At 37.5% G+C, this 14,214-nt stretch overlaps 1 protein-coding gene and 1 long non-coding RNA gene across 4 annotated transcripts in view; both read left to right on the plus strand.

Moving 5' to 3' along the window:
• The first annotated feature begins 45 nt into the window (after window positions 1–45).
• LOC147835473 (uncharacterized) lies at window positions 46–1,737 on the plus strand. Its single transcript, XR_015497535.1, has 2 exons — window positions 46–573; window positions 700–1,737. It is a non-coding gene; the product is annotated as an uncharacterized LOC147835473 (long non-coding RNA).
• A 7,764-nt stretch (window positions 1,738–9,501) lies between these two features.
• Window positions 9,502–14,214, plus strand: part of prdm6 (PR domain containing 6) — a 68,258-nt gene continuing 63,545 nt past the window's right edge. For all 3 annotated transcript variants that reach the window (XM_087264130.1, XM_087264128.1, XM_087264129.1), the window contains exons 1-2: window positions 9,502–9,555; window positions 9,719–10,148. In XM_087264130.1, coding sequence (XP_087120256.1) covers window positions 9,725–10,148 — 424 coding nt within the window. In that variant the 5' untranslated portion in view covers window positions 9,502–9,555; window positions 9,719–9,724. The remainder of the gene's footprint in view (window positions 9,556–9,718; window positions 10,149–14,214) is intronic.

The raw sequence follows: 14,214 nt of genomic DNA on the forward strand, positions 1-14,214 counted from the left end.
TGCTATGGCTCTAAACGCTACAGTTCTTGCTATTTGTCTCTACAGCAGTGGTCCTCAAACTTTTTTCATCAAGTACCACCTTAGAAAAAAATTGTCGCTCCAAGTACCACCAAAAAGAGCAGTATTGAAATATACAGTAGCATAGTACGCCCAGTAAAGCAGCTGCAACTCTGCACAGTTAAAAAACGTGGCATATTAGCCCAGAAATATAGGCTATATGTCATATATGGCATATGATATGCATAATTTTTGATAAATTTTGAAAAGTGTGTAGCATATACATGACATATTTAATTCCTCCGCGTACCACTAGAAGGAAGCCTGCGTACCAGTAGAGGTACACTTACCACAGTTTGAGAACCACTGCTCTACAGTATTTGTGGTGCTGGTTTAGATGCGATGCTGTGTAAAAGCTGTTGTGATCTGGCTCTTGTATGCAGCAGAAGCACTCAGTCTGAGGGCCGCGGGTCCCCTAATCAGGTCAAGTGCCGCTTCATTACCCCGGCTGTAGCTGCCATGTAAAGCAGCGCTGCTCATCTCAGAGTCTCTGACCCAGGAGAGCCGCAGTAATGGGTAATGGCTTCTGTGCTGACCGCTGCTCTAATCAGAGCCCTTGACCCCACATTCAGCTCTCATTTCAGCCAGCAGACGCTCACGTGTGTGCTTTTACTCACTAAATTCTCCGTCTGTGTGTTTCAGGTTATTTCTGCAGGTCTCAGATCTGTGTGCACTGACAGATATAATGAGGAAGACGCTTCATAACAACACACTGACACACCAGCACTATTATATTGCTGAGTTTGTTTGCAAAAAGCAGATCAGATTTGAATTGGTAAAATTTTGTGTGTGTGTTTTGTGACTGTCTCTGTGTGTGTATGTGTGTATTTATGTGTGTTTGTCTCTATGTCTGTACATATGTGTGTGTGTGTATGATTGTGCGCATGTGTTTCTTTTGTCTATGTGTGTCTGTCTTTTGTGTGTGTGTGTGTGTGTGTGTGTGTGCGCGTGTGCGCGTGTGTGTGTGTGTGTGTGAAAGAAATATCTTTTAAAACACATTTATTTAGTCAGTGAGTAAATATACATCTTTTTTTTATGTTTTTCCACTGTTGTGTGGGAATCCTGCAGGGATGCTGTACTGGGATGCATTTTTGTATCTTGAATATATCCTACAATATCCCAGTTTTAAAATGTTTAAATATGCTTTTTTTCCTGCCATGTGGCATCTGGATCTAAAGCACAAAACGCTTAAAATGTCATCTCTGTCATCATCAATTCTGTTACCGTCAACTCTGTTACATTCCACTCTGTTACTGTCAAACTTTATCGTCAACTCTGTCATCATCAAACTCTGTTACCGTCAAACTCTGTCATCGTCAAACTCTGTTACCGTCAAACTCTGTCATCGTTAACTCTGTCATCGTCAACCTCTGTCATCATTAACTCTGTCATCGTCAAACTCTGTCATCGTCAACTCTGTCATCATCAAACTCTGTCATCGTCAACTCTGTAATCATCAACTCTGTCATCGTCAAACTCTGTTATCGTCAACTCTGTCATCATTAAACTCTGTTATCGTCAACCTCTGTGATCGTCAACTCTGTCATCGTCAACTCTGTCATCATCAACTCTGTTATCGTCAACCTCTGTCATCGTCAACTCTGTAATCATCAACTCTGTCATCGTCAAACTCTGTTATCGTCAACTCTGTCATCATTAAACTCTGTTATCGTCAACCTCTGTGATCGTCAACTCTGTCATCATCAAACTCTGTCATCGTCAACTCTGTAATCATTAAACTCTGTTATCGTCAACCTCTGTGATCGTCAACTCTGTCATCGTCAACCTCTCTCATCGTCAACTCTGTAATCATCAACTCTGTCATCATCAAACTCTGTTATCGTCAACTTTGTCATCGTCAACTTTGTCATCGTCAACCTCTGTCATCGTCAACTCTGTCATCATCAACTCTGTCATCGTCAACCTCTGTTATCGTGAACTCTGTCATCATCAACCTCTCTCATCGTCAACCTCTGTCATCGTCAACTCTGTCATCATCGAACTCTGTCATCATCAACTCTCTCATCGTCAACCTCTGTTATCGTGAACTCTGTCATCGTCAACCTCTCTCATCGTCAACCTCTGTCATCGTCAACTCTGTCATCGTCAACTCTGTCATCATCAACTCTGTCATCATCGAACTCTGTCATCGTCAACTCTGTCATCATCAACTCTGTCATCATCAACTCTGTAATCATCAACTCTGTGATCGTCAACGCTGTCATCATCAACCTCTGTGATCGTCAACTCTGTCATCGTCAACCTCTGTCATTGTCAACTCTGTCATCGTCAACTCTGTCATCATCAACTCTGTCATCGTCAACCTCTCTCATCGTCAACCTCTGTCATCGTGAACTCTGTCATCGTCAACTCTGTCATCATCGAACTCTGTTATCGTCAACCTCTGTGATCGTCAACTCTGTCATCGTCAACCTCTCTCATCGTCAACCTCTGTCATCATCAAACTCTGTCATCATCGAACTCTGTTATCGTCAACCTCTGTGATCGTCAACTCTGTCATCGTCAACCTCTGTCATTGTCAACTCTGTCATCATCAACCTCTGTCATCGTCAACATCTCTCATCGTCAACTCTGTCATCGTCAACTCTGTCATCGTCAACCTCTGTCATTGTCAACTCTGTCATCATCAACCTCTGTCATCGTCAACCTCTCTCATCGTCAACTCTGTCATCGTCAACTCTGTCATTGTCAAACTCTGTGATCGTCAACTCTGTCATCGTCAACTCTGACATCGTCAACTCTGTCATCGTCAACTCTGTCATCGTCAACTCTGTCATCGTCAACTCTGTCATTGTCAAACTCTGTGATCGTCAACTCTGTCATCGTCAACTCTGTCATCGTCAACCTCTGTCATCGTCAACCTCTGTCATCGTCAACCTCTGTCATCGTCAACCTCTGTCATCGTCGAACTCTGTTATCGTCAACCTCTGTGATCGTCAACTCTGTCATCGTCAACCTCTCTCATCGTCAACCTCTGTCATCATCAAACTCTGTCATCATCGAACTCTGTTATCGTCAACCTCTGTGATCGTCAACTCTGTCATCGTCAACTCTGTCATCGTCAACTCTGTCATTGTCAAACTCTGTGATCGTCAACTCTGTCATCGTCAACTCTGTCATCGTCAACCTCTGTCATCGTCAACCTCTGTCATCGTCAACCTCTGTCATCGTCAACCTCTGTCATCGTCAACTCTGTTACCGTCCCACTCTGTTATCGTCAACTTCGTTACCGTCAACTATGTTAACGCCAACTCTTTCACTGACAACTCTGTTACCACCAAACTTTGTTACCGTAAAACTCTGTTACCGTCAACTCTGTTACCGTCAACTCTGTTACCGTCAACATTTTCATCGTCAACTCTTTTACCGTAAAACTCTGTTATCGTCGACTTTGTCATTGTCAACTCTGTTACCGCCAAACTTTGTTATCGCCAACTCTGTCCTCATCAACTCTGTTACCGTCAACTCTGTCATCGCCAACTGTTACTGTGAACTCTGTCATGGTTAACTAGGCATGGGCTATTATAAGTTTCTGACTGTATGATAATCTTGGATAAAAATAACATGGTTTCACGGTATCACGGATTTGTGATTACTATTTAAAAAGTAAAAAGTTCTTTTTATATGTCTTAATAAAAGTCAACTAATTATTGCCCCGTTGAACACAATATATTTCATTTTAGGAAACATTTATGATATTTTGGAACATGTCAGGATAAATAATTTAGATAAATCATTGACTTTTGCTACCTTCATTAGTAAAAAAAAAAAAAACACTTAAAAAAACCTTTAGATGTACCTTAAAAATGGTATAACAGAGTTTTTTGTTTTGTTTTTTAAACATTGAAACTGGTTATATTTGCATGCCTACCGTCATCTCGGTTATTTCCAACTCTGTTACCATCAGCTCTGTTATCATAAACTTTGTTATGATTTTAAAAAGTGAACAATAAATTTCACAGCAATTAGTAACAGAATGAGTTGTCCCCTATCATATTAAAGTCTTTGGCATTGTCTCACAGTCCTAATGTATTCAGTGTACAGTAAATTGTAGATGTGTTGTATATCACAATGGCTGAAGTGTATGTGCAGTAGTATAGTGAGTTTTGTGTGTGCATGTGTGTGCGTGTGTGTGTGTGTGCGTGTGTGTGTGTGTGTGTGTGTGTGTGTGGTGACTCTGGCTGTGGTTTGTCTGCTTCAGTTCTGTCAGGATGTGTTAGGAGTGTTATGAAGACACAAAGAGCTTCGGCCGCTGAGCTGAATTGAGGAGGACAGAAGCAGAAAGAGCCGCGGCGTCTGGCTGATGGTGTCTTCAGATCTGCTCTGAGTTACAGCACGCTGACCCATGAGCAATGACCACTCAATCTGTCTGTAAGTCACTTATTAAAGCAATAGCAAAACCACCACATACAGCGCCTACAAAAATACATCGCAGGACATCACACGCTAAAAAGTGCTGGCTTGTCTTAACACAACGTTACGTCAAATATAGAACAATTATGCATGGGATTATATGCAAATTACATTCATTTTCTTTTTGGCTTAGTTCCTTTATTAATCTGGGGTCGTCACAGCGGAATGAACCGCCAACTTATCCAGCACATGTTTTACACTTCTAGCCACATTCCATCACTGGAAAACGTCCATAAACACACACACACACACACTACAGATAATTTGGCTTACCCAATTCACCTATACCACATGTGTTTGTACTTGTGGGGAAACCGGAGCACCTGAAGGAAGCCCACGCCAACACAGGGAGAACATGCAAACAGCAAATTACATATAAGACTATTTTACTAATTTGATTCTACATATATAAATGTAATGTGCAACATATGTCAAAACACAGCGACAGTAACCGCTTACATGTATTTTTTTTCAACCGATTATGTGCATATACAGACCTGGACAAATATCTTGCTAGCTTTCCATTGCAGAAAGACAATCTACAATTGTCACTGAAATAACTTAAAATTAAAAAGGTAATGATGAATTACAAATGACTGAAAACGCAATAATGAAAATCAGAAATTGCTTTCTAATTGTGGTTGAGTGGAAGCAATGAAAAAGGCAAACTAATGAAACAGGCCTGGCCTAAAATTAGGGTACCACTGATTTTGTCCACCTCTGTATGTTCAGATATGGTTATATTTGGCTACATATAAAATTATAGTTAATATATTTTTATTTAAAAATATATATAAGTGGTCATTTTGCAACATTTTGACATATACAGTTGCATACATGAGATCTTATATAAGTGAAATGCCACTATGCACTTGTGTGTTATATATGTAATTTGCATAAATTTCTGTATATCGCCATATATTTCTGTGTGAGGTCAAATATGGGCACAAAATGTTGGTATAATTTCTTTTTTTAATTAAATTAAAATTACAATTTGTAACCCAACGTTTAAGTGTGTCCATGTGTGCATAAAGATGTTTTTCACGCATGGACACTTCCATGAAAATAAACTACCCAAACTGTAAACGGGTTAAAGATGAGATGTTATGAAGTCTGCATCTGATTACATTTACACAACTGATTTCATATACACTGAAAAACATGACTTTTTGATATAGTGAAATGACTAAAATATACTTTTAAAAAATGTTGGGTCGAATATGGATAAAACCAACATTGAGTTTTTTTTCTGTTAAATTATATATTAGATCCAAGACTGTTGGATTTGTCCATATTTGATCCACACAATCTCAGAAATAAAGTTATGTGAGCTGTCACTGGGGTTGGTACCTCTTTAAAAGGTACACATTTGTACTTAAAGAGTCCATATTGGTACCTTAAAAGTATATATTAGTGCCTAAACATTTTAGGAGGAATACTTTTGTACTCTTAAGGTACTAATATGTACCCTTGAGGTATTAATAGGAACCTTTTAAGTACAATGTGTACCTTTAGGAAAAGGTACCACCCCATGCTCACGTACCTTTATTTCTGAGAGTGCACAATACCCAAACAACCCAGCATTTTAAAGTGTAACATGCCTGCAAGATTTTGTCAAAAATTAACACGGTTTTTATTTTCTTTTTTAACAGAATTGCAAGTTATTAATGTTGCCAAAGGTTATTTCAACCAATATTTGGGTAAAATGTGGACAAACCTTTCTGGAGTACATTTTTACATTAAATTTATAGCCCAGTTTAACCCAGTTGTTTGGTTTGTTCATATTTTATAGTTTTGTGTTGAATTAGCTCAGCCTTTTTTAAGTGCATGGAAGTTTTTTTCCTAAAATATTTGTCAGATGACAACAGTTGGGTTAAGAATGTGATTTATATTAAATCAAAAATATTAATCCAACTGTTGCATTTCTATATTTGACGCATTGAGTTTAAACAAGCCAGATTCTTTTTACAGCATCCAATAAGATTTACTGATCACTTAAAAAAAAAACTTTTAAATCAAATTAAATTTGTGAACTTTTCTTCACGAGCTTCAGGTTAAACATTCAGTAAATATTCAGCAATAATTACAAGTGAATTGCACTTTTCAATACAATTTCCATAAAATCTGGTTGTGCGAATTGTTACAGGGAATTTATCAAGTAAATATTAAGAAATATGAACCAGAATTAAAAGCAAATAACGTACATTTGAACATTTTTAATAGCTTCACTGAAAAATAATCTTAATAAATGAGTGAAATAAGGTTCATATTTGTCCTAATGGAGCTGTTTTACTATTCTGAGCTGTAATTATATTAAACAAACATTATATAACATAACAAATTATGTTTGAGTTTCCCAGTACTGGGTTGCCACTGGAAGAGCATCCGCTGCATGAAACATATAATGGAATAGTTGGCAGTTCATTCCGCTGTGGCGACCCCTAATAAAAAAGAGACTAAAGAAAATGAATGAATGAATGTTTGAAATTATGAAAATCTTCCTGTCAAATATATAAAATCTGGTGGTGTTTCAATTCAGCGGAGTCTTTTAACATGTAAAATCTATTATTATTAGTATTTTTTTGCATATATACACTATTGTTATGCTCGATGTTTGTCTTTGCATAAAATAGTTAAAGAAAACGGGTCATGACCTAATGGATGGGAGAAATTATAAAGCTTTATTACACTTTGATGTATGCAGGTTTATATAAAATATGTTTATGTAAATAATTAAAATAATAGTAATAATAATAATAATAGTAATAATAATAGTAATAACAACAATAATAATAATAATAATAATAATAACAACAACAACAATAATAATAATAGTAATAACAACAACAATAATAATAATAATAATAATAATAATAATAAAAGTAATAAAGAAATAAATAATAATAATAATAAAAGTAATAAATAATAATAATAATAATTCAAAAATTAATATTAATAATAATAACAATAATAATGTAAATTAATTTCGCCAAACACAGTGTTTATGTAGTTTTATATACTATACGATTATGTAAATAATTAAAATAACACAATACTAATAATGTAAATGGATTTGCTCAAATACAGTAATATGCGTTTATGTAAATAATTTCAATAATACAGTAATGTGAATGTGCTGTTGAGGGTGTGTGATTGAATGATTGTGATCAGCTCTGTTGCGCCCCCTCTGTCCCACCTGACTGAATGACAGGCGCATTTAAATATTCAATATAGATCATTATTCTTACTGCAAATATTTCCCTACGCATCACGCGTGCGCGGAATAAACTAGCCTAAAATCGAAGAATAAATTAATTCTACCTGAATTAAAATAATAAATGACTTTAATAAGAAATAAATTAATATCAGCAGCACTCAATTGAAGTCAAATCGTGGATTATGAATCAGCTGCGCTACATCTGATCAGCGAGTGTGTTTTGAGTGAATCCAGGACACTGAGGCTTTTATTTATTTATTTATTGAGTATTTAAGGGAACAAACTGCAGCAGTGTCCTGGAAAAACTCTGCCTTTCTCTCTATCAAACGCAACAAAAAGAGTTTTGCTAATGAAAAACCCGCATTTTAGCATCATTAATAAATTGACGCAAAACACACTCGCGGCTCTTCTATTAATCTCCCTCTCTCTCTCTCTCTCTCTCTTTATTTGCTGTGTTTTATTAACAGGCCATTTATTATAAATCTGAGCCGCAACAACAACAGGACGCCCATCAGCTCCCATCTGAATATACACGTCTATATTAATGAATTATATAGTCAGCAACCCGTGACCTTAAAACTATAATAAGAGGCGCTGGTGGCTGAATTCTTTATCGGACTCCTGTCAAACAGGCCCGTTCATTCGTCTTTCAGCCATCAGCGGAATTAATTAACAAGAAATGCAAAGGGTCTAAGTGAATGTCAAACAGCAGTGTGAGTGTGTGTGTGTGTGTGTGTGTGTGTGTGTGTGTGTGTGTGTGTGTGTGTGTGTGTGTGTGTGTGCGCGTGTTAATGAAAGACACGCAGAAACACTTTTCTCCAAATATACAAATGAAGCCCAAGTTTGCGCTCGGCTCTAATAATCCGCTTTTTGGCACAGAAAATGATATATTTGGGCAGTTAATGTATTGATCCCCGCTGCCCCTCGAGTGCACTTTATTTCACCGGTCATTTATCAATGAATAAAAACACCAATACGCTGTCATAATAGCGCTGTTATCTGGAAGCGTGACAACTAAAAAATGCTTATATTTCTTGGAGTCCATCATTGTTGTTTTGATCATTTAAATAGCGGTTAGACTAATTAAAACAGCGCAGTCTCATTTAATTGCGTCATTTCGTGAACTTTACGCGTCTATTACTGTAAGATCCGTCGAATAATAAATCCGCGCGCTGTTTTTTTCTCTTCGCATACTTTAAGGGTGAAATACATTTGTAGACGAGAATTCATTTTCAGACGATTATGTTTGTGTTTTGGTTCGTTATCAATCTACAGAGACCTCCAGATGACGAATGGGCCTGTCAGAATGTTGCCAGTCAAAACATTTACCCCTCCTCTGCTGTGAAAGTGCCCTACATCCAGAAACGCGGACAGCTGGAACTTTCTCAAGCGCATGGAAACAAGGCTGGGAAAAACCTCTGAGAAGAGCCTTATCTAGAGGAAATAATGCAATTATCAAATACCCGATTGAAAGCGTCATTAATTATCATGCAAACTCAAATATTACATTCTGACAATGATTTATAATTTCAGCGAGAGTTATTTGTATTGTTTCCATGCGAGCTAATAAATCAGCAGCGATGTGTTATTTAAGAAAGCATATCTAAGGAATGATCAACTTTTTTATTGCTCTGAAAAATGCATATAAGTAAAAAGGGAGAGAGGGAGTAGAATAAAAGTGTTGCTGAATGAAAAGCGCGGGTGTGCCAGATGCTTAGCGCGCGTCCGAGTGTCCTGATGCGCGTGCGCGCGTGGCTGTGGGAGGACGCTCGTGCACCGCGGATCTCTCGGTCAATACTGTGATGGTGTGAGTGTCCGAGAGTCACAGCCTGGACTCTTCTGACCGGGTAAGTGTGTCTTTACTTTCATCCGACACGCAGAAGCGCGCGCAACATCTGGGTTTCTTCACCGCGCGCTCGTGTATATGTGTGTGTGTGTGCGCGCGTGTGTGTGTTATTGTTGCTAAAGTTGCGGAGCACATGAGAGTGTGTCATCCATCATCTGTTTCAGTCGGTCATGCTGAAGCCCGGCGAGCCCAGCGGTTCTGCTTTCCTCAAAGTGGACCCAAGTTACATCCAGCACTGGCAGCAGCTGTTCCCGCAGAGCCCGCTAAAGCCGCCGCCGCCGGTGCCGGTTCCGGTGCCGGTGCCGCTGGAGAGCCTCCGCCTGCAGAGAGCCAGCCTTATCTCCAGCTCCAGCAGCAGCAGCAGCTCCAGCTCCTCCACCGCCTCCCCCGCTTGCTCCCTCTTCGGACAGAGCCTGAGCACCGACGGCACCGCAGCGCCTCCGCAAGCCAAAGAACTTTGTTTGTCGTCCAACTTTAAGAATGACAAAAGCGCGCGGCTGAAGCTGAGCTCGGAGGAGCTGGACTACTACCTGTACGGCCAGCAGAGGATGGAGATCATCCCGCTCAACAGCCACAACGGAGACGCCAATAACCGTATGTGAGCACGCACACACACACACGGACGCACACACGCGCGCTTTAGCGGCGCGTCGGGGGAACTTTTTATTTGTTCATTAGAGCAGCGGTGCTTTTTTTGTGTGCTTTAAATGGACCAAAACACTAACTGAAAGAGCCTTTAATCAAATAGTTAGATATGCATTAAATATAAATATTGAACATATACATACTATTTAATATGACACCAATAAACACACTAAGAATCCGTGAACAGACAAAATAATAAGCGTTGAGGAGACACTCGAGTTTGCAATAGTTATTCTAGAAATGTCAGTTTAATTAAATAGTTTTTTGCATAATTAAACTTTAGGATAAAGCACTTTTTGTTCATGCATTGCTCTTAATTCATCATAAAAAGCGCTGTTTATTTATGCACAGAACATGTTGGTTTAAGATCTGAGTAAATTCTGCGATGCAGTGTGTTCTCAATCTGAGATTTATATTCTTTTTCGTGCAAAATTATAAGTGTGTGACATTTTACACACTACAGCGAACATGTTTTTATTACTCAAATGAAGTAGAAATGAACTAATTTATATATGCAAATAATATAAAAACAAATCCTCGAATAAACAGGTTTTAATCTCGGCCTAAATTGTAACACGCATATTAATCAAATATACGCATTTCTTTAATAGCTGATTTTGGTGTATTGAAATGATTTGACTCCAAATCCGACCGTATTTAATGACTTGTTCAATTTTAGCTAACGAATAATTTATATGCAATAATTACATGCATTAATAATAATTATTGCACGAATATTCAGATAGTCAAGAGATGTTGATGAGATGTTTTAGATTTTCCCGACGTTCCTTTCACGAGTTGTAGATTTAGTTTTGTGCGATATTTAATTAGTGCATGATCTGCTGCACGGAGGGGATCCGCTGTGTGACTGTGAGAAGTGGGACAGTGATCAGCAGATCTTCATCGATAAATGCAGCAGCGCATGAGGGATGAGCGGACAACACACAATTAATTGCTGTATAGTTTTGTGGAGTGAGTCCGGATCACGGATCGATCTGCTCCATCGGCCCACATTCATCATCCCAGCGCGGGACATGTGTGTCTCCCGGGGACAGCGAGACTTCTTTATCTACATGCGGGATTCTGAGGCCATATTTCAGCGCAGCGGAGCTCATTTATAACGCAGACCAGCACATGTTCCGGACACCGAGCTGATTATAAAGACGCGCATCACTAAACACCGGGGGAAAATCACAAAACACCGGGAAAAAAATCTTCCATCGCTCCGTTTTAGAAGCCGAAGTTTGAGCTGCGCTTATTTATTATTTTAAAGGAGAGTTTAATATAATGCACATTTTTAAATGCGACAATTTGCAAGCAATTCAATAAGATTTTAACTTTAAAGTGTGCACTCTTTCCTTATTGATCAATTATAGACATCATGCTGAAGTGCATAAAATAAAAATGTGTTTTTTTTTGTAAGGGATGCAGCTTTAGATCTGAAATAATTCTTAAGACCATTCAATTTCAAACACTGCACACTCAAAAAAATTTTTTATAAAAAAAATAAATAATAAAATGCTGCGGTTTTTTAATCCAACGCTTGGTCAAATATGACAATTAATTTTTGTTCAATTTAAATTTGCCTTAGTTTGTCCATATTTGACTCAACATTTAAAACAAATGTAAATGTAAAGTTCACTTTAAAATAAATGCTGTTTTTTTGCCAAACGCTGGGTCAAATATGGACAACAGTTGGGTTAAATGTCACTTAAATGTAATTTAGAAATTGGAACTTTTTCATGTCCTGCATTTCAGATGTTCAACCATTGTTTTGATGAAAATTAATGAGCATCATTTATTATTTTTAGCATGACTTACAGCAGATTAAAACATTATTCAGTGATGCAATATTCTCTAAATAAATGCTGGGTTGTTTTAACACAACGTTGGGTCAGATGTGGACAACAGCTGGGTTTAAATATCACCTCATTTCAATTTAGAATTTGTGCATGGAGCTTTTTTTCCTGAAACGTGTCAGATGTTCATTCAATATGTTTCTGAGGAAAACTAATGAGAATAATTAATTAATTAAATTAATTCTTTTATTTTAGCATGACCTACACCGAAAAGTAGAATGCCATTCAGTGAATCAATACACTCTAGTCGAATATGGACAACAGTTGGGTTAAATGTTATTTCAATTTAATTTAAATGAATGCATAATGTGCATAACTGGATTAATAAAGCTCAGCATGTTCAGAGTGAATGCAGAACACAGACATAAGCAGATTTCTGAATTACAGACATCATGTTGAAGACTAGTGAATACCTGCATCTGTCTTTTATTCATCAGATCAGCATTTTCTGATCTGAGTTTTTGATCAGATTTTGTTATTTAAATGATGCTGGGTTGTTTTTATCCAATGCTGGGTCAAATATGGTCAACTGTCATGTTAAAATGTCACCTAATTGTTATTGAATTGTAACCCAGCATTCAGTTTGTCCATCGTGCATGGAGCTTTTAACTGAAACATCTGACTATTTTTCATCTGACATGTTTTTAAGCAAAATATTAACCATTATTCATTGACTTTAACACGACGTATAAGATTAAAATGTCATTCAGTGAAGCAATACACTCTAAATAAATGCTGGGTTGTTGTAACGCAATGCTGGGTCAAATGTGGACAACAGCTGGGTTTAAATGCCACTTCATTTCAATTTAGAATTTGTGCATGCAGCTTTTTTTCCCCTGAAACATGTCAGGTGCTCATCTGGTATATTTCTGAGGTAAACTAATGTGCATTGTTGATTCATTTTAGCATGACCTACACAGAAAAGTAAAATGCCATTCAGTGAAGCAATACACTCTGGGTCGGATATGGACAACAGTTGGGTTAAAATGTTATTTCATATTAATCTAAATGAATGCATAATGTGCATATCTGGGTTAATAAAGCTCAGCATGTTCAGAGTGAATGCAGAACACAGACATAAGCAGATTTCTGAATTACAGACATCATGCTGAAGACTAGTGAATACCTGCATCTGTCTTTCATGCATTAGATCTGAGCTTTTTGATGCTTGTTTTAATCCAGCGCTTGGTCAAATATAGGCATCAGTCGGGTTAAAATTTTACTTAGTTTTAATTGAAATGTAACCCAACATTCGCTTTGTCCATCGTGCATGGAGCTTTTTCTCTGAAACGTCTGATCCTTTTTCATCTGACGTGTTTTTAAGCAAAATATTAAGCATCATTCATTGATTTTAGCAGGACATATAGAAGATGAAAATGTCATTCAGTGAAACAATATACTCTAAATAAATGCTGGGTCAATTATGGACAACATTTGGGTTAAGATGTTCTTTAAATGTATTTTTTTTAATTAACCCACAGTTTTGTTTGTGCATAATTTTGTCCCAATGTTGGGTTAAAATAACTCGGCATTTTTAGAGTGAATGCAGAACACAAACATATTGAATGAAGATGATCATGCTGAAGTGAAGTAAATGAATGCTGTTTTAATGCCATATTAGATCAGTTTCAAACACTGTAAAATGCTGGATGGTTTATTCCACTGCTGGGTCAGATATGGACAAACCCAACAGCTAGGTTAAAAAACAGTTTAAATGTGGAACACAAATACAAGCGTATCTTTAATTAATGCTGAAGTGCAGTAAAATAAATGCTTTATTATTTCTTAATTTCCCAGAGATGGGTTGCGGCTGGAAGGGCAAAACATAAAAACAAGCTGGATAAGTTGGCGGTTCATTCCGCTGTGGCGACCCCAGATTAATAAAGGGACTAAGCCGACAAGAGAATGAATGAATGAATTATTTCTTAAGTTATGCAGTTTTAGATCTGAAATGATCCTTCAGCCTACTCAGTTTATAACACTGTGCACTCTGATAAAATGCTGGTTCGTTTTAATCCAATGCTCGGTCAAATATGAACAACTGTGTTTGGAAATTTGGGTTTTATTTGTCCATGTTTGACTCAATATTTAAAGCAATCTTAGAGGCTTAAAACAATCCAGCATTTTAGGTTGTGCGACATTATAAACATATTCTT

Source organism: Danio rerio, chromosome 8 (assembly GCF_052040795.2).
Source record: "Danio rerio strain M-AB ecotype USA chromosome 8, GRCz13ab, whole genome shotgun sequence".
Taxonomy (NCBI): domain Eukaryota; kingdom Metazoa; phylum Chordata; class Actinopteri; order Cypriniformes; family Danionidae; genus Danio; species Danio rerio.